This window comes from Xenopus laevis, chromosome 1S (assembly GCF_017654675.1).
Source record: "Xenopus laevis strain J_2021 chromosome 1S, Xenopus_laevis_v10.1, whole genome shotgun sequence".
In the NCBI taxonomy this organism is placed as follows: domain Eukaryota; kingdom Metazoa; phylum Chordata; class Amphibia; order Anura; family Pipidae; genus Xenopus; species Xenopus laevis.
The window spans coordinates 97,691,453-97,710,510 of NC_054372.1; the positions used below are offsets into that span (position 1 = coordinate 97,691,453).

Sequence of the window (19,058 nt, forward strand, 5' to 3'; positions counted from 1 at the left end):
GGTTCCAGACCAACAAAATTGACATTATGGAGTGGCTAGCCAAATCCCTGGACCTTTATTCAATAGTAAACGTGTGGGATTGACATCAAAAATGCAGTTTATACGACTAAATATTGTTTCAGTGATTCAAAGGAAAGCAACATTTTGAAACATTTTTCAGTTTATACAGTGAATGTTTGAATGAATACAGACATTTTTTGGAACTGCCTAATATTCCCTTTTCTTCACTTTCTGTAAAGGAATAACACAAATTTGATGAATATGTCTTCATGTTTTGATTTGGAATAGAATATGCAGTGTTCCCAATGCATTTGTGTGTATGGAAATAAAAGCTATAATAAAGATTTTGAGCTTTATTCACTTTTTTTAAACACACTGCTATTATTCTGAACACAACTGTATGTATTGTTAAGGGAGAATTCAACCCTAACATTAAAAAAACCCTACCCCCCCCCCCACCCTACATAGATTCAGGCATCAGAGTTCACAGGCGCCATCTTCTTCTCTTTGGAATGAGACCGGTGTGGTGGTGCATGCGCAGTTGGAGCAATTTTCTGTATCGTGACAACTGTGCATTTGCCGAAACTCACGAAAATTACCGAATCGTCTGTCTCATTCTGAAGGTTACCCAAGCGGCTGAAAATGGCGCAGGCGAACTCCTATGCCTGAATCTGCACCGAGGGGTAAGTAAAATGTTAGGGGCAATTGCCTGGGGTAACACTTAAGGTGGCCATAGACACACAGATCCTATCGTACGAATCAAGGATTTGTACGATTTTCGGATCGTGTGTCGCGTGTGCCGACATCTTTCGTCCGGCGGAGATCGGTCATTTGGTCAATCTATCAGGTTTCGTTTTGACCCGACCGATCCCGTCGGAGCCCATAGCACATCGTAGTCTAATCGTTCGGCCGTACGGCTGAACAATCAGATTACCCCCGATATAGCCATGCCTGTTAATGGCATATTGGGGAAAGATCCGCTCGTTTGGCGATGTTGCCAAACCAGCGGATCTTTGCGTCTATGGCCACCTTTAGGCTGGGGGAGGAGGGAGGTCTATGTAGAGTAGGGGAGTCAGGGTTTTTTTTTAACGTTAGGGTTGAATTCTCCTTTGAGCTAGCCAAACTGATGGCCTGCCAGACAATCAAAAATCCCATTGGGTGAGGACTACAAAGCTCACTGGTGCAGTCCTCTCCCACTGCATAAGAACTTATTATGATCTGATAATTTGCCAATTTAGGGCCAAATCAGTCTGATAAGACACAACTCAAGGGAGGCCGAATCAAGCAAAGATCTGCTCTTTCTGGACCTTACCAAGCAAATTGATCTTGCAGGGTATGGCTAGCTTAATGCACCAGAAGTATTTAAACTGCAGCTTTGAAAAGCACCCGTAGTTACCTGCAGCTATTTCCTACTCATCCGAAGGAAATGCTTACGAAAGTAAGCACTGCTACATATTTTTTACAAAAATAGTATCCAGCAAATTGTTAATGGAAAGTGGCTGCAGGAGGACAAAGGGATTCTTCATGAGAGGTTCTTAGTGGTTAAACCACAGTGTGTGTAGCATGAACCTAAGGAAGCACAAGATGACAGCCTTTTCATATATATATATATATATATATATATATATATATATATATATATATATATATATATATATATATATATATATATATATATATATATATATATATATATATATATATATATATATATATATATATATATATTTTTTTTTTTTTTTTTTTTTTTTTTTCCTGAATATAAAATGCCTGAGTTTAAAATTAGTAAAAAAAAACCCCCACATATCTTAAGCATTAAAAAACATTTTATGTTTGGCTTAAACCTATTTTTAGAAGTTGGAAGATTTAGTTGTCTTCAGTTGGTATCTTCGGTCTCTTGTCTGTGCATTCACATTCTTCTTTGAAATGTTGCTGACTTGATTCATGACACATGTTAACCCCTTTCTGCTGACATGTGGGGCAACAAGCTGTGAGGCCTTTACCCTGACATTCGGGGCATGTCAGTACAAGCTGGCAGCAGCGTGGAGTGGAGCAGAGCATATATTCATCCCAGGCTGTACCACAGTAACTGCAACCTGGACATAGAAATTACAGCAGAAATACCACATTAGCTGACAACAAGTTACAAAATTGTCAGTATATGAATTAATGCAACACATGCTTAAATATGCTCACACAATTCACCTTTACAGGGAAACAACTCCTCAGTGCTAAATGCATGGGTTCGCTATTAAACCCAGTATTCAGGAAAGCACCAGAAATACAATATCAACTTACATACAGTATTGTTAGCTGGCAGCTTAGAATACACAGAAAGTAATCCCTACATTTAAAGTGCATTTCAGGTCTTTAAAAACCACAGGTAAAAAAAAAATGATACTCAAGGCCCCATTGGATTCCTGTTGTGCATGCATGATACTACATCACACGCATGCATGTAATGAGCAAGATTGGGCACTCGCTCATTATGGGCATGCCTTGATCTGCTGTCTGGAGCTCCCTACCAGTGCAGGAGAATAGTGTTCCTTAAGGGGGTTTTGTTAAAAAAACAATAAACACTACTGTTTCTCCTCTGAGGAAACAATTTTGATGAGATAAGCACCCTTTGGTGTGTGAAAAAAAGTTTTTAGACTGAGCTGCGAATTTGTGATATTTTGTTTCTGAAGCATGTGTACTGGATATTTTCACCTCACCAAACAAGTGGATCTGCCACCGATATGAGGGCAATATTGAGCTGATCAGATTGTTTGGTCAGGGGAAAACAATTACCGCTATGCTTGCAGTAAGATCACACATGTGAACTTCAGTCTGCCCGATTGTCATCTGGCAAATTTTTGGCCAGATATTGTTTGGGTAGACCCATCAGTGGACCCCATACATGGACAGATAAGCTGCCAAATTGGCATCTGTAAATCTGTCCATGTATAGCCAACTGTAAGAAAGCACTGTTCTGTTAGTCATAGAAGCTATATATGCTTTGCATAATTGAAAAGTACATGGAGTCCTCGAATTACATATACCCGACTTACATACAACTCATACTTACATATAGAGGCTAACACATTAACACACTATGACAATTGCTTGACTTTTATTAGCATTTAGCTTTAATAAACCACCAGCCCCAATCCCCTCTGGCATGTGTTTACTGCAGAGCACAGAACGGTAAAAATAATATGCTACTAAGAAAACCATTCAACTTACACAAATTTCACAGTCAGCACCCTCACCTCCAAATTGCTTTAATCCGATGCACGTCCAACGGTTTCCAACTTCAATCCGTTCAATCAAATCACATATAGTAATTGACGGCACCAGTCAGTGATTTATTATCTTAAAATGCCCTTATTGGGACATAGGCTCTGACCCCAAACACCCGGCAATGTTTCAGACCACTCTCGGCTTGAGAAAAGACCGAGAGTGGTCTGAAACGTTGCTGGGTGTTTGGGGTCAGAGCCTATGTCCCAATAAAGGCATTTTAAGATAATAAATCGCTGACTGATGCCGTCAATTACTAAACATTCAACTTACATACAAGTTCAACTTAAGAACAAACCTACAGACCCTATCTCGTACATAAATCGGGGACGGTCTGTACAATGATTTTTATTGCCAATAGAACACAGTCGCTTAGAGTAGGGGGTATGTAATAAAAAGCAGAAGTTAGTATTTATTGGTCACCTGATTAAAAGCAAAGATTCTATTGGTTGATATGGGTTACTGCTCCTGGGCAAACTTAGTGGGGATCATTTATAAACACTGGGCAAATCTGCACCTGGGCAGGATGATTGCATTCAGTGTTCAATCTGCAGCTGGCTGATAAAAGCTAAACACTGTTTGGTTGCCATGGGTTACTGCCCAAGTGCAAATTTGCCCAGTGTTTATAAATGACCCCAGTGCCTTTTATTACATATGGGGGTAAGGGTCTTAACAGACAATTGCTGGCCCTCTCTGATCAAAGCATTAATTGCCTTCATATCACTAGAGCACTCTACTTACTAGATATGATGTCACTGTTAGAAGAAATTGTATAACGTCCATCAAATACAAAGAGCTTCCCTCGGAAATATCCATCTGGAAACTGCTCGAGGTATTTATGTATGCCACCCTTAAGCTGGTAAACTTCTTTGCAGACAGACTGACAACAGAAGAAAATGCCTTCATCAGAAAAATAGACATACAAAAATAGTGCTGCCATCAGGGGAGTACTGCAGGTACTGCACGTAATTGCCCAAAAACTAGAAGCCATTTTTGAGCAATTACCCAGATTTACCACATGTAATGTGTTTTATGTGCAATGATTCCAACAATGTGAAGAGGCAGGATTTGTTGTCAGGGCCTTTAAGCACTGTATAAATGTGTAGGTGCTATATAAATAACAGATAATAAAAAATACTCACCTTTGACCTGAGATAAGCAGAGCCCCTTTCACAACGTATTCCTCCAGTGCAATACATTAACACTGTCTTATCCTTAAAGAGCTCGAGGTTTTGATCAACGTAGCTTGGGAAGTAGCTAAATTTCCTGATATCTGGAGCCAAACAATTTTGGAATTTCCCCTTGAAAATAAATGAAAAGCAGAACACATTGTAGATGCAGCAGAAGCAGAAGTTACACTGGTTTTGTAAGCAATTTTAGCCACAAATAAGACAAGTAGCGGTTACAAAACATTTATCATTTTCTTCAATCAGTCCAGATAAACAGAGCCACAATTTTTTCAGGCAACAATGGTGCAGGAGTGCCAAACTTGGGACAATCAAAACTGGTCTAAAGCTGGCCATAGATGCAAAGATTTGATCGTTCGAATCCTCGAGCGATCGGACTTCCCCATCTCCCAACCTGCCACTAACCATTCAGATCAAATAAAGTAGTAAAAGAACAGATCAGACTATGTTCTGCCCCTGACAGCAATCGTACGAAAGTTATGTCCGACAAAGCTGGTGACAGTCTCCCTCTGAAAATCGTACGATCGGCAATACATGTAGAGATATTACCCGCAGCCGACAGAAATCTTTTAACCTGGCTGATCGATGATCGGAACTCTCCACACACGGTCCAAAAATTGTACAAATCAAGGATTCGTATGATTGGATCTTTGCGTCTAAGGCCAGCTTAAAGCTGGTCTAAAGCTGGCCATAGATTTAAAGATACAGGTGTACTAAACAAACATTTTGGATCGTGTGTGGAGTGTCCCGGCATTTTTGGTGCCATGGTGTTGGTCGTTTAGTTGATCAAACAGGTTAAAAGATTTATCCATCAGCTACAGATAAGATTTCTGCATGTATCTGACAACATCAGTGGGTGACTGGTACTTGTCAGATATAACTTTTTTTATGGTGGCTGTGTCAAAACATTGTCTGAATTATTTTTAAAACGTATTTAATCTGAGTGGTTAGTTGTAGATCGGTAGACTTAAACGAACATAAAGTATAAAATCTGCACGTGTATTACCAGCTTAATGGGACGTAACTGAAAACCATGCTGGCTGTTTTCTCGGCATTATAGTTGCATAAGGAAGCTATGGCTAAAAAAAATGTGACAAAGCCTTTGGCATGAATTTATTCTTGTATAGGTGTTGAAACCCTTTATCAACAATAAAGAAGTATATTTTGGGTGATTCAACATTGCTTGCTGACTTTTTAAAAGCTACCATTGTACCTTATGGGAATCAAAGAATTTAGAATGCATCTCTTAACAAAATGTTAACCTGTAATCAAAAATTACAATTCCAATGAATCAATAGGCAGCAGAATGCGCAAAATCTGCAGTAAGGCTTATAGTAAATAGCAGCTGTGCCAACTTTCATGGTGCAGTCAATTGCTTTTTTATAGACTAACTAAGGACACCAAGGTTCCTACCTGGAGCCTTTACACAGCAAATGCAATAGCAGACTTACTATTTTGCTTTCATAAAAATTGCGACAGTCCAGTAAAATTGTATCCAGGTCTGGTTTACTAACTTCAGATAAATATTTTGTAACTTTTTCATGAAATTCCACTGGGGATAGATGAATAGCTGTAAAGAAAATATAAAGATTACAACCCAATTTACAATTATATTAATTTAAAATTTTGTGATTCTCCATTTGTGCAGATACCCATAAATGTGTACATTTTCTGCTCAACCTATTTATTACTAAAGGAAAGCAGAAATAACAGTTGTGTTTTTGAAACCTATAGGAAAACTTTTTGAACGTGCCACCATTAGATGCCCTACTGATTTGCAAAGAATAAAATAAGAATCATGGCCAAACCACTTTTAAGACTGCCAGCTGCAAAATGTAAATCAGCCAGTACATAAGACTATTCTTTCCAAAAGCTAGAAACGTGAACATTTATTATTAGACTGTAATGCACTCTTATATATTTTCGTTTTACATGTTTGCTTGAAACATTCACATACCAGTTACTTTGTACGAGACTTCATGTGGCTCAATTCCCATTGGCACAATTTCTTGGAAGACACCAACTCGAAGGTCTGGAAAGCAATGCGCTCCACCATCACTTTTCTGTTAGCAGGACAAAAAATGTAATTCAGAAATACAAATAAAGATGCACATATGTTTAGAATAGTTATCTGAAAGCCAGTGGCTTAACTAGATGTTACTGGGCCCCACAGCAAATTAATTTTAGGGCCCCAAGCATATCCACAGGTTGTGCTGTTCTACCAATAGATAATGAAATTACTCATTATTTGGGCCTTGTGGGGCCCCCTATACCCCTGGGCCCCCTGCAGTTGCAGGGTCTGCTTCCTCTGTAGTTACGCCCCTGCTGAAAGCCTATTTGTGATAATGTTTTTTTATGTTTGAACAATGACACTGTATAAGAGTACTGTGGCATAAAATAAATTTCATGGAATGAAATAATCATGGTAGGAAATTGTTGGAAAGATATTTACAGGACTTTCAGACAATGATCTATTTTAGACTATTAAAAGAACAATTAGACTAAAAAATACACTAATGTAGAGAAAATCTAAACTGACTTTAATAAAGTTCATACTTTTACATAATCATAAGACAACTTATGGAATAAAGAACATTTCTCAGAGATATATGTTTAGTGCTTTAGAGCAACTTCATTAGCCATTATGATCACCAAATATAAAAGGGTAGGGGATCTATTATCTGCAAAACTTTGGACCTGAATTTTCTTGATAATGGATGTTTGTAACGTGACGCAGCATGCCTTAAGGTTAGTAAAAATGTTAAAAAAAAGGCAGTGCTCTCACATTATTACTGAAAATGAATTAAGAGGGAAACAAACTGTTCAGTGTTGATTGTCTGGGACTTTTAAGCTACTCAAATAATGATGTGCATGTTGATGTTGAAGATGTTGTTATGCTCTACTTTGGTACATTTGTAAATTTGGCAATGCCCCACCATACGATTGGTGTTTAGTAATTGAGAGGCTATATTTTACATATGCTACAGCTTACCTTAAAATCTTCTGAACACATAATACCCCTGAAAAGTGGATGTGATAGCATGGCACGAATATACAGCTTAGTAGATACTTTGCTTCCGCCAACTGTTCCATTGATTCCTTCTGTAGCAATTCGGATCTAATAAGCAGAAAGTAAGCATTTTCATTACTGAAGACTTCAGACTCTGGGACTGGTGCCCCAGGGGACTTAAAATGGAGGATACAGGCAGTCTGGCACTTTCCAAATTTCCAAACTTTGTAAATCTTGTAAATTTGGCACAAAAACAAAGAATTTCAAAAGTCATACAACTGGAGAACAATTTGAGATTCAGGACCTTATTAGATGCGACACTACAAATGTCATCTACTTTCTGGCGTGCCCATGTGGCCTTCAATATGTGGGCAAACAAATAGAAAACTAAAGGAAAGGATAGGGGAACATGTAAATAATATATGCAAAGGTTTTATGAAGCACACAGTATCGAAACATTTCTTAGAGCAACATAATAAAAGCCCAATGGGTCTAAAATGGTTAGGGATTGAAAGGGTTAAAAATGACTGGAGGGGGGGGGGTGATATGGTGAACAACACACTACGCAAAGAAAGTTGGTGGATCCATAAACTTAAAACATTATCCCCCCATGGCCTGAATATTGACTTTATCCTTAGGGCTTTTTTAACAGGATGATTTTTTTGTTATGAAATAACCGAAATAGGATGTAATTTGTGCCACAATGTTTATGGAATGTATCTGTTTATGGGGATCTTTGCAAAGGATAGCTGCTTTTCTGTGGACAATAATGTTTTTTGGACTTTGAATATGGTGGGTAAAAGAAGCGATTGTTTAGAAGTGAGACTATCGCTCATTTGTATGAAGCCATTCGGAGGAACGCGTCAGCGATAGGACGAGAGTGTGGAAGCGGCAGCCGGTGACCCGAGGAAACTACACTGGACGGTTCAGTTATGCAAAGGACTCGGAACAATAGACCGGAATGCCACATTGGTTTTAAAGCGATTTTATTGGAGGAATGCTTGTGAGTGCAATTTTGAATTATTTATTAAAATTTTTATAACGCTTCCACACGTTACTTCCTTTTTACCTAAGTTTTAAGAAGGGTGAAAGTGGACTGAGACGCTCAAATTACATATGCCTGTATCCACTTACTTCTTGTAAGTATAAACACCTGCCAGACACACTAGGATCGGAGTGTGGGCTTCTGTGCATCTATAACTCTAAACATCACGGGTGTCAAAACTTGGATCTATGAATAAGGACTATAGCCCAAACACCTCTAGCACCACTTAAGTTACGGACTTTTACACTGGTTAAATATTAACTCCTGATGGTGGTGCATGATTTTTAAGTATAAATTATTCACATGCGGGTATATTTGAACACAGCAAGTTTCCTAAAAATATCAATTCATTTTGAAAAACTGCACTGCATATATTTTATCTGTTTTATTCCCCCTCAAAACCTAGTGGTTTGCCAAATCCCAGAATCCTTTGAGAAAAATTCTGCTGAATTCTGAATCAAAACTGATTTGCATATGCAAATTAGGGGCAGGAAGGGGAAAAAGTGGAAAAAAATTGACTGCCTTATGACGAAAAATCACGTGATTTTCCTTCCTGCCCTAATTTGCATATGCAAATCAGATTTTGTTATTCAAGACACAAGGATTTGGCTGAATCCGAATCCTGCTGAAAAAGGCAGAATCCCGAACCTAATCCTGGATTTGGTGCATCCCCATCGCAAAGTGATGAATTCTGAGACATGAAGCCTCTCTGCATCGGGCCTACCTCTAGTCCTAGGGGTATATTTATCAAAGTGTGAAGTTAGAGATTGCCACAGTCCACTAGTGTAAAATTCTGCCACTCTCCATTCATTTCTATGGGATTTTGAAAAGCGTATTTATCAAAGGATGAAGTTTCACTTTCACCTATTGATAAATACGCCTTTAAAAATCCCATAGAAATGAACGGAGAATGGCAGAATTTCACACTAGTGGACTGTGGTGATCTCTAACTTCTCTCTTTGATAAATATACTCCCTAGGCCTGCTATCTGCTTACCATAGTGGGAGGTTCTCAGATTCTCTGAAAAGAAGAGGGACTTTTAAGTCACAGAATTCATCACTTTACAATTAAAGACATTGAGGGAGGGGCTGCATTACAGTGATTTCAATAAAATATTAAAATCAAAACTTCTTAAACTGAAAATATATTGCCATTAGTTAACTCGAGTGTTCAACTGACACAACATTAAACCTCTCAAATGCATTGATACAAATTGACTCCTGTTGCTTCTCTGAGCACTTTTGCAATTTACATGATTTTTCCATTTTTAGCAGTTCTGAGCTATTTGTAGTTTTGGATTTCTAATGCTTTTGGATCAACAGCTCAGTGACTCTACAAGTGTTAGTGACTCTACTGACAATACAGAAAGTCAATAAACAGCTAGGGTTCAGTTACAAAGTGCACAACATGCAGTTTTCAGATGCAGTTCTCCGTATTTTTTCCCCACAATGCAGTGCGATACTAGAATTCTTGCCACTGCAGTTGCACATAGAATTGTATCTACCAGAGTATGCTGTAGGGTGTAACATATTTGCACTTATATGTTCAGTAATATAGCCAGCTTTTATAATGTATACAAAATGACCCCTAAAAATACAAATGTCTAATTCTCAAGATGAGTGAATACAAAGGCAAAATCTGTAGTTAAAGGAACAGTTCAGTGTCAAAATAAAAACTGGGTAAATAAATGTGCAAAATAAAAAATGTTTATAATATAATTGGTTAGCCAAAAATGTAATCTATAAAGGCTGGAGTGACTGGATGTCTAACATAATATCCAAAACACTAACTTCCTGATTTTTACCCAGAAAAAAAAAAAGTAATTTTACAGATATACATTACACAGATTTGTCTCACAGCACTCTACAGAATGCAAAATGTGCAAAGAACTAATTGGCACTTACTTTTCCTGTTAGATGAAGCAGCTGACACATAGCCCTTTGCCAGTTACAGATCAAATGTGGATCCTTAACATCACAGTAGCAGTAGTATAAAAGTACTTCCCCAGGCTCACTGGTAAAGCAAAACAATATGTGAGGTTAATATTTCTATGATCTAAAAGAATTTTAAAAAACAATTACATTGATGGAAATTAATTTGATGGAAAACCAGTCTACCTTTTTAGATCATCATGGGCAACATTGCTTGTGTCTGGTAACCAATCAAAAACAGGACATCTGTTCCAAGATGAGTCCATTAAAGCACCAGAGTTTTCTGAGAGTTCAGTAAATGGCACAGTGGTTGCAGCGGCTAAAGCCAATTCTTCTAAAATGCTTCTGGTTAGTTGCAAAACGTCATTTGAATGGTGTGCAGCAACGTGCTTGTGAATAGTTGCCAGGTTTATGAATTCCAGCCCACAACATTTCCATTGAACATCAGAATGCATAGTTTGAGTCAAATGACCAGTCGTCTGAAGTTCTTTCACAAAAAGAGCAAAGGCCTGTAGATCAAAAGCATTGCAGAGTTAAATTCAGACTGTTCTGATTTCAACCGTTTGACTATATTTTAAAGGACAAGGAAAGCTATTTCCCCAATACTCCACCATGTTATGCAGCTCCCATAGCTGTACTTGGACGCTAAAGTTTTTTTCCAAAATTCTTCTGCTTTTTTCCCACTATGACCTTTGCTATGACATTCTGCTGACATTGCGGCCAACATTTCTGATGCAGATCAATGCTTGGCAGTGCCAATTCATTCACAGTACAAGGCAAGCTGACAAATCTTATTTATGTGCATACAATGGTAGCTAATTCTATATTATGTGCTTGCTCAAATGGTCTTGGAAAGGTGAATGATGCACTCACATCTACTAACTTGAAATTGTGCTGTATTCTTACACTAATATCACACATGCTGTCTTCTACACCGGAGTAAAAACTCTGGCAGAGAAAGAGAGATTTTTGTACTCACCGTTAAATCTTTTTCTCTTGTCCTATATTGGGGGACACAGGCACCGTGGGATGAAGATCCTGCAGCTGGAGAATGGACACTAACTTGTTAACTTTGACTCCTCCTCCTGCTCTGGGCTTCATCCCCTGCCTCCTCCTACAATCTCCAGTTTCAACAAAGTAGGAGCATAATGACCCAAAACAGAAGAGGAGTCTCAACCCCCTCCCAACTCCCAACATGGAGTAGGCTAAGAACAACATAGTTGTAAATCAGTGTCGATATAGGGAGGGAAGGCCTGTGTCCCCCAATATAGGACAAGAGTAAAAGATTTAACGGCGAGTACAAAAATCTCTCTCTCTTGCCTAATTGGGGGACACAGGCAGGGGATGTCCCAAAGCAACCCATGAGGGTGGGACACTGATCCCCCAGTAGGTGTTTAACTAATTACAGCCCGTAACACCTTCCTCCCAAAGCTGGCTGAGGCCTGTGTGTGTAGCATGTAGAAGTGTGTGAAAGTATGAAGGGACACCAAGGTGGCCGCTCTGCAAACACGTTCTGCCAATGCTTGATGCCGAACTGCCCATGATGTGCTAAGTGAGCGAGTAGAGTGAGCTCTCACTTTAAGCGGTGGCTGTTTTCCTTTAACTGCATAGGCTCTATTGATGGTAGCACGAATCCACTTGGCTAACGCAGTCTTGGCTGCTTTGGTGCCGCATTTAGGTCCATTAGGAATGATGAATAGAGCACCTGTTTTCTGGACATCCTTGGTAGCTTGTAAATAGGACTCGAATGCTCTAACTACATCCAAGTTGTTTAGTTTACACTCGCCAGGATTCTTGGGTTCCGGACATAATGAAGGCACGACTATAGCCTGGTTAAGGTGAAATTCCGAAACTACTTTAGATAAAAAGTCCGGAGTAGGACTGAGGACTACCTTGTACTTGTGGATGATGGTGAAAGGCGATTTGCATGAGAGTGCAGCCAATTCTGAGACTCTGCGAGCCGATGTGATGGCCAGAAGAAACACCACCTTTTTTTTTAGCGTGCGCTAGTCGGTCTAGGCTTCTTGCCATGAACCGTGGGACCTTGCGGTTGCTTCGGGATGCCATTAAGTCGATTTCTGGTAGTCCCCATCTTTCCACTAAGAGTTGGAAGACTTCTTGATGTAGACTCCACTCTCCCTGATCTAGTGTTTCCCTGCTTAGATAGTCTGCTATCCAGTTGTCTACACCTGGTATGTGCACCGCAGATATCGCTGGAACATTGTTCTCCGCCCATTGTAGAATGTCTTGTGCTTCCTTTAGGACTGTAGGGCTTCTGGTGCCGCCTTGGTGGTTTATGTACGCTACTGCTGTTACATTGTCGGACTGTATCCGTACTGCTTTTCCCTGGAGTAGGTGCGTCAAGCTTTCCAGGGAGTAACAAATCGCCCTCAGCTCCAGAAGATTGATGGGAAGTGGAGCTCTCCTCCTGATCCCAGAGGCCTTGGACTGTTTGGTTCAGTACACCTCCCCATCCCTGTAAGCTGGCATCCGTTGTGAGAACTGTCCAGTGGTGGGGTGGGAAGGGTCTGGTATGGAATTGTGCATAGGGAATTGCTGGAAAGGATACTGCCATCATACCCAGGGTTTGCATGGCCATTCAGAGAGACACCCTGAAGGTACTCTTGAACGTCCGGATCCTGCCCTATAGGGTACTGGTCTTGTCTCGAGGGAGAAATGCTCTGCCTTTCCTGGAGTCCAATATCAGACCTAAGTATTCTATTGTCTGAGTCAGGATGAGGTTGGATTTGTTGAAGTTGATCATCCACCCTAAGTCTGTCAAGGTTTGCAGGACCACGGATGTATGGTGAAGAGCTGTCGTTGCGGACTGGCCTGTTACGAGCAGATAGACTGGTATTCCCCGGAGCCTTAGTTCCTCTAATGCTGACGCCATCACCTTGGTGAACGTGTGGGGGGCTGATGACAGTCTGAATGGTATTCCTACAAACTGCCAGTGTTGACCGTTCACAAAGAATCTGAGAAACCGGTGGTGGGCTGGGTGAATGGGTATATGGAGGTAGGCGTCTTTGATATCGATGACGTCATAAACTCACCGTCTGGATTGATTCCATCTTGAAGTGACACCTTCTGACGAAAGGATTGAGATCCTTCAGGTCTAAAACAGGTCCCGCTGTGACAAGGTCTTGGATGACCATGAGGAATTTGTTTCTGTTGTGTGGTTGTCTGGGCAACCTGGATATGAAGAATCTGTGGGTTGGTGGTTGGGTAAAGTCTATCAGTAGTCCTTGAGAAACTACCCAAAGGACCCACTGGTCCCGTATTTTTCGCTCCCACACCTCCCGAAAGGATTTGAGGCGGAATCCTAGGGGGATCCCTTTGGGGGTGGGCACCCTTTCATGCTGTATTGGACTTGTCCTGAGAGGGCTTAGCTGGTGCCTTGGTGGACGACCAACTGGACCTCTGTTTTGCCTTGGTAGCGTGAGCGTAAATTGGTGTTGGATTTGTCGGTCTGTGTCTTTGTCCTTGCCGCAAGGGGCGAAAAAAGGGCAGTCTTTTGAAGGGTGGTCTCTTGGTTCTGGCCTGTGTGAGTAGGGTGCTTTTGCCTCCTATTGCCTGGGATATTATCTTGTCTAGTTCGGACCCAAAGAGGAGCTTCCCTTGGAATGGAAGGCTGACCAGGGAACGTTTGGATGTTAGATCGGCTGACCAAGTCTTTAGCCACAGGAAACGACGAGCCGCCACAGACTGCGCTGAGGCCTGTGCCACCATGTTTGCTGCGTCGATTGCAGCATCCCCAATGTAGTTGGTAGCGTCTGCTATTTGAGAAAGAAGATTGTCGGTAGTTGGGTCCTCGGACCCAATAAGTTGTGCTGCTTGTTCCACCCAGACCTCCATAAAAGCGGAACCGGACGCTGTGAAGGATGACTAGCAGAACCCCTCTAGACACTAACCCCTCTAGTCAATAAGGTCCTTGAATGCTACCGCATCTGCCACTGGGATAGTGGTATTCCTGGAAACTGGAGGGTCAACAGCTGGGGGTGACGCCCAGAGATCAGTGCACTCTTGAGGGAAGGAATATGTCTGTGAGAAGCGCCTGGAAATCTGTACCCTGTGATCCGGGTGTTTCCATTGGGCTTTGATTATGTTGTCGAGCTGTTCATATGCTGGGAATACGCGTGAGCTTTTCTTTTGTCTCTTGAAGATATTCTTTGCTGGCTCAACCGTGGAGACTGATTCTTCGATGTTGAGAGTACTGAGCACCGCTAATATCAGGCCTTCCACCTCCTTTTGGGTTCTAGGGGTGTTTAGGTCTGGATCCAGGTGTTCATGATCAAAGACTTCCTCTGATAGGACTTGGCCTTCCTCGTCGGAGGGAGTGAATAGTTCCCTTGGAAAATCAGGAGGCGAAGGTGCTAGGCGTTTGGAGCCTGTGGGGGGGTCGGCTTACCTAGTGGGTTGAGATAGGCGCTCCAGGACCTTGTCTAAGGTCTCAGAGATGCGAGCCATGTTTTGGATGCCTGCAAGTGAGAGAGATAGGGCCCTAATCAACTCAGATTCAGAAGTACTAGCCAGGGGTGGTGGCGAGGGATCTTATGGTCTGCAGGCCATACACACGGAGTCAGCTGATGCCAGAAATGTAATCTGTGCAGTTTGGCGCATGTGAGCTAAGGACTTAGAGGTCCTGGGCTCCTCTGATTTTTCTGCCATCATGCTCTTTCTCCCCTTGAGTGGAAGAACAAGGGTAATGATGTGAGAAAATTTTTGTTTTTGAATTTTTTATATTTTATTTTGTTAAAATTTTTATTATTTTGAGGCAGGGGAACCCGGCTGAGTATGCAGGGTAGGAGCCAAAGTTAATCTTGTAGGCAGAAGATGGGCCTGTCGAGACAGAGAATCGTAGATGGGGGGTTAAGTGGCCCAGGAGAACCCACTATCTACGTGGTAGTAAGCAGAGGAAAGGTACTTGCCTTTCCTGCGGATGAGGTAGGGGCCTCTCGCTGATCAGTTTCTGGTAGATGTATGTGGATCTAGGCCCAGGGAGGAGGTACCCGTAATGTGCCGCCAGGAGCTGTGAGAGAAGGGCAGGCAGCTGCGGTGTGCCGAGGAGTCGGGTTGCCAGAGTGGTCCTGGAGTGGAGCTGCCGGAGAGGAGATTAAGAATGGGGGCGGTTGAAGCCGTGGAGGGAGGGCGGGAAGGCACTCCCCAGTGTCGCGTCGGAGGTAACAGAGAAAGCGGAAGTGCGTTCCAGGGTGAGACGCAAGGGAAGGCGCCAGAGGGTTTGAGTCTGGAAAAAGTGCGGGAGAGCAGCAACGTGCCATGGGGGGGGGGAAAGGGATGGGGCCCTATGGGGAGCCAGGGGGTAGCGGAGACCCAGTGTAAGATAGGAGAGGAAGATAAGGGGGTAGAATGGTTATTCCTAATCACCGAAGTTGCCAGCTGTTCTGTGCCCTTTGATGAATTTTCCCTGTCACATACACAAACAAAGATATATGTGAAGAGTCCCACATATATAGATGTCTGTGTAGTGGGTATACACATGTTGTGTGTATGGCGCTGCTGCAGAACTCCAGGGAGCGGAAAGACAGTGCAGGGAAACAGGAGCGAGCCTGCAGACCTCCGTAGAGCAGGAAGGCTATAGGGTACAGTAGGTATCAACTGGAGAGGCTCTTGAATGAAGTCAGTGGCCCCTTAGTGTGGCGTGATCCTAACACTGAGTCCTGATCATAAGCTCCAGCCACTAAAGATGTGTCTTCTCCTTCTGAGGACACTAAACGAAACTGGAGATTGTAGGAGGCAGGGGATGAAGCCCAGAGCAGGAGGAGGAGTAAAAGTTAACAAGTTAGTGTCCATTCTCCAGCTACAGGATCTTCATCCCACGGTGCCTGTGTCCCCCAATTAGGCAAGAGAAAATTCAAACGTGCTTCACTTACTTCCCATGGTGGAACTAACTTCCAACAAGAATGCTCCGCTCCCTTGCAAGCTCTCACATATGATCTTATAGTGTAAATGAACAGTCACAAAGCTGCTACTGTAAGTAAACACAGGTATACACAGGGAACTACAATACAGACACATACCTTCTTTTTTGCAAATGCAAACTTCTTTCTTGTGTTGGCATCCAGTTCAGCTTTCAAGTTTCTCACTGGGGTAGTGGATTCAGAGCAATATATGTCTGCCTCTGGGAATTTCAGGTCAAGTTCAAAGTATGGCAGCATTTTTGTTTCATTGCAGCAGGAAGACACAGACATTTTACAAAGAATACAATCTTGAATCAATCAGAATAATAATTGATGGTAAAAGCTATTTCAGCATTTAATATAAGGCACATCTGGCATGAGCCAAATTAATATATATAAAAAAATATGCAGCAGATAAAAAATATATTTTAAAATCTCTGCTAGCTAATTTCAATGACAACAAGCATCCACTACTTTTCATAAATCATGCAGCAATTTAATTAGCCCCCCCTTAGCTGCAATTATTTAATTAAGAACTACTTATGAAAGAGTAACTTTGAAAGACAGAACATAAATAATCAAATGCTGTTTATCACTACAGTCTGAATAAAGTAGCTGTTTGCAGAGCATGTTTGAGCCCTCCTCCCCCTAGGAAGTCCAATAAGGGATCAGCTACAATTTACAGCTTAGTCTACAGCAGAAGAGCACAGTGGCAGCGTGATTATCACTACCAAACATGGGTAAGATGACCAGCTTCATGAAGCAAGCAATTCAGAGTTTTATACACATTCCCTTGACTGAAAGTTCTTTCCGGAAGTTAACGCCCACGGCATCCATAGACGCCAAGGGAAAAATCTGTCAAAAGCGTCCAAAAAAACAAAGTTTAGATCGTGTGGACACACGTTTAGTTCGTAAAGCGGAAGATAGTTTCATAGTCCCTCCCCTCAGCTTTACTCATTTTCCACGCCAGGTTTGATTGGAGTTCTGAAGACAGCCGGCAGTAGGAAGCGCGTAAACAACTCATCGACCAATTAGAGAGTGGCAAGAAGACACCGCGCTTTTCCCCGAGTTATCGCGAGAGCTTTGTGGAATCCTCTATCAATTTGGTTCACGCGACTATCTCACGCTTGGCTTTGTGAGTAGCTGCCGGTCCCTGCCGGTGACACTGTGTTGTTTGAGGCAAAGTATTGCTCAGCGCCATGTCCAGGAGGAGGCACAGTGACGAGAATGATGGTAAGTTCTTTTGTCCCGCTTGAAAGTAGAGTTACATTTTGTATGGTCCTTCACTTGTATTTTTACAAGTAGTTTGGTCCCTTTGTGTTCCTGTGCTTCACGTTATATTCAGAGGTTTGTTTGGGTAAAATACCTCAGCCTGGCAAGTTCTGCTTTTAGTGGTGCCCAAACTAGATCCAGCGCTTGCACTGTTGCTGTACATGCTGCAGGTTCATTTAGGGTCAACAGCAGAATGATGTGCGGGAGATTTGCCTATCCTAATGTGTTCTAGAAATCTGGACAATTAACAGGGCCCTCATCAGTAATCATGGGCCCCATACTGCTAATGCAGTACAGTCTCAATGCAAAACAAAAGGCCCTTGCATGAATGGTCACACCCATGTTGGTTGGTTTAATGTTTACTAGTCTAATGAAATGATATGGTTCAATTTACTTTTAACAAAGTTGTATCTGCCCACCATTCAATTAAGGCCATGGTTTGCAGGGGTCTAACTACAGACGAAGCAGACCCTGCGACTGCAGGGGGGCCCCAGAGGTATAGGGGGCCCCAGGAGGCCCTAAATAATAAGCAATTTCAACATATATTGGTAAAAAAGGACAACCTTTAGTTACGTTCGGGGGCCCTAAAATGAATTTGCTGTGGGGCCAAGTAACATCTAGTTACTGGTGATGGTATGCTCTAGTTTGTCTCAAGAGCTTACACAGTTCCAGTGCATGATCATTCATGCTGCTGTTTTTACAGCAATAGGACAGCACTATAATACTGGTTTCATTGCCACTATGCACAGATTAGAGGGGGAAGAAATTCTGATTAAAGACAGAGCTTGGTTTTCTAGTTCATACATTTTCAGAAAAATGTTTTGTTTTTTTTGATGAAATTTGCTGTCTTCTGCTAACTCATAAAAAAATGCCCCCCCAATGGGAAATTCAAAAGGGGTCATTGAATGGTTGCTTGGAATAATGGAGTGACTAACCATAAAGAGGACAAATATGTACAAATTTTCTTTTAGGTTTAGAAACACTTTTATTCAACAAGAAAAATCATACATTACTAGCGATATTTGCTCAGTGTAATGTTTACACTTTTAAAGTAAACTTTAAATGCCTAGTTATGTACAAAATATTTATTCAGGAATACTTTATTCTCTCATGTAGTACATTTCTGAAAGAACAATGATTTTTCTTTTTTCCTCATAAGGAGGACAACCTCACAAAAGGCGAAGAACCTCTGAACCCCTTGAGATCGAAGACCGATTGGAATCTTTGATATGCAGAGTTGGTGAAAAGGTAAATGTTTTGAGGAAATTATAGGAGACTAACGGCCGGTTATACTGTTTTGTTATTTGTGTTACAATGTTTTTTTCAAGAATCCAGGGGAAAAAACAAACAAACCTTTCTAATGCTAATAACAGTTTTGTTTTTTTAATTGTATTATAGCCATTCAGTTTTATGTGT

At 41.4% G+C, this 19,058-nt stretch overlaps 2 protein-coding genes across 3 annotated transcripts in view; one reads left to right on the forward strand and one right to left on the reverse strand.

The window, feature by feature from the left end:
* Window positions 1-1,771: 1,771 nt before the first annotated feature.
* On the reverse strand, window positions 1,772-16,973 carry tstd2.S (thiosulfate sulfurtransferase (rhodanese)-like domain containing 2 S homeolog). Its single transcript, NM_001114790.1, is given in 9 exon segments — window positions 1,772-2,096; window positions 4,021-4,159; window positions 4,422-4,580; window positions 5,918-6,036; window positions 6,424-6,529; window positions 7,459-7,584; window positions 10,426-10,534; window positions 10,639-10,961; window positions 16,491-16,973. Coding segments are annotated over 9 exon segments (1,449 nt in total). The 5' UTR covers window positions 16,629-16,973; the 3' UTR covers window positions 1,772-1,866.
* A 489-nt stretch (window positions 16,974-17,462) lies between these two features.
* ncbp1.S (nuclear cap binding protein subunit 1 S homeolog) overlaps window positions 17,463-19,058 on the forward strand; it is a 28,368-nt gene continuing 26,772 nt past the window's right edge. The window contains exons 1-2 of one of the 2 annotated variants that reach the window (XR_005963911.1): window positions 17,463-17,603; window positions 18,802-18,890. Coding sequence is in view for 1 of the 2 variants with exons in the window: in NM_001092003.1 (NP_001085472.1) it covers window positions 17,570-17,603; window positions 18,802-18,890 (123 nt within the window). In the remaining variant the exon portion in view is untranslated. 2 annotated transcript variants of the gene reach the window in all.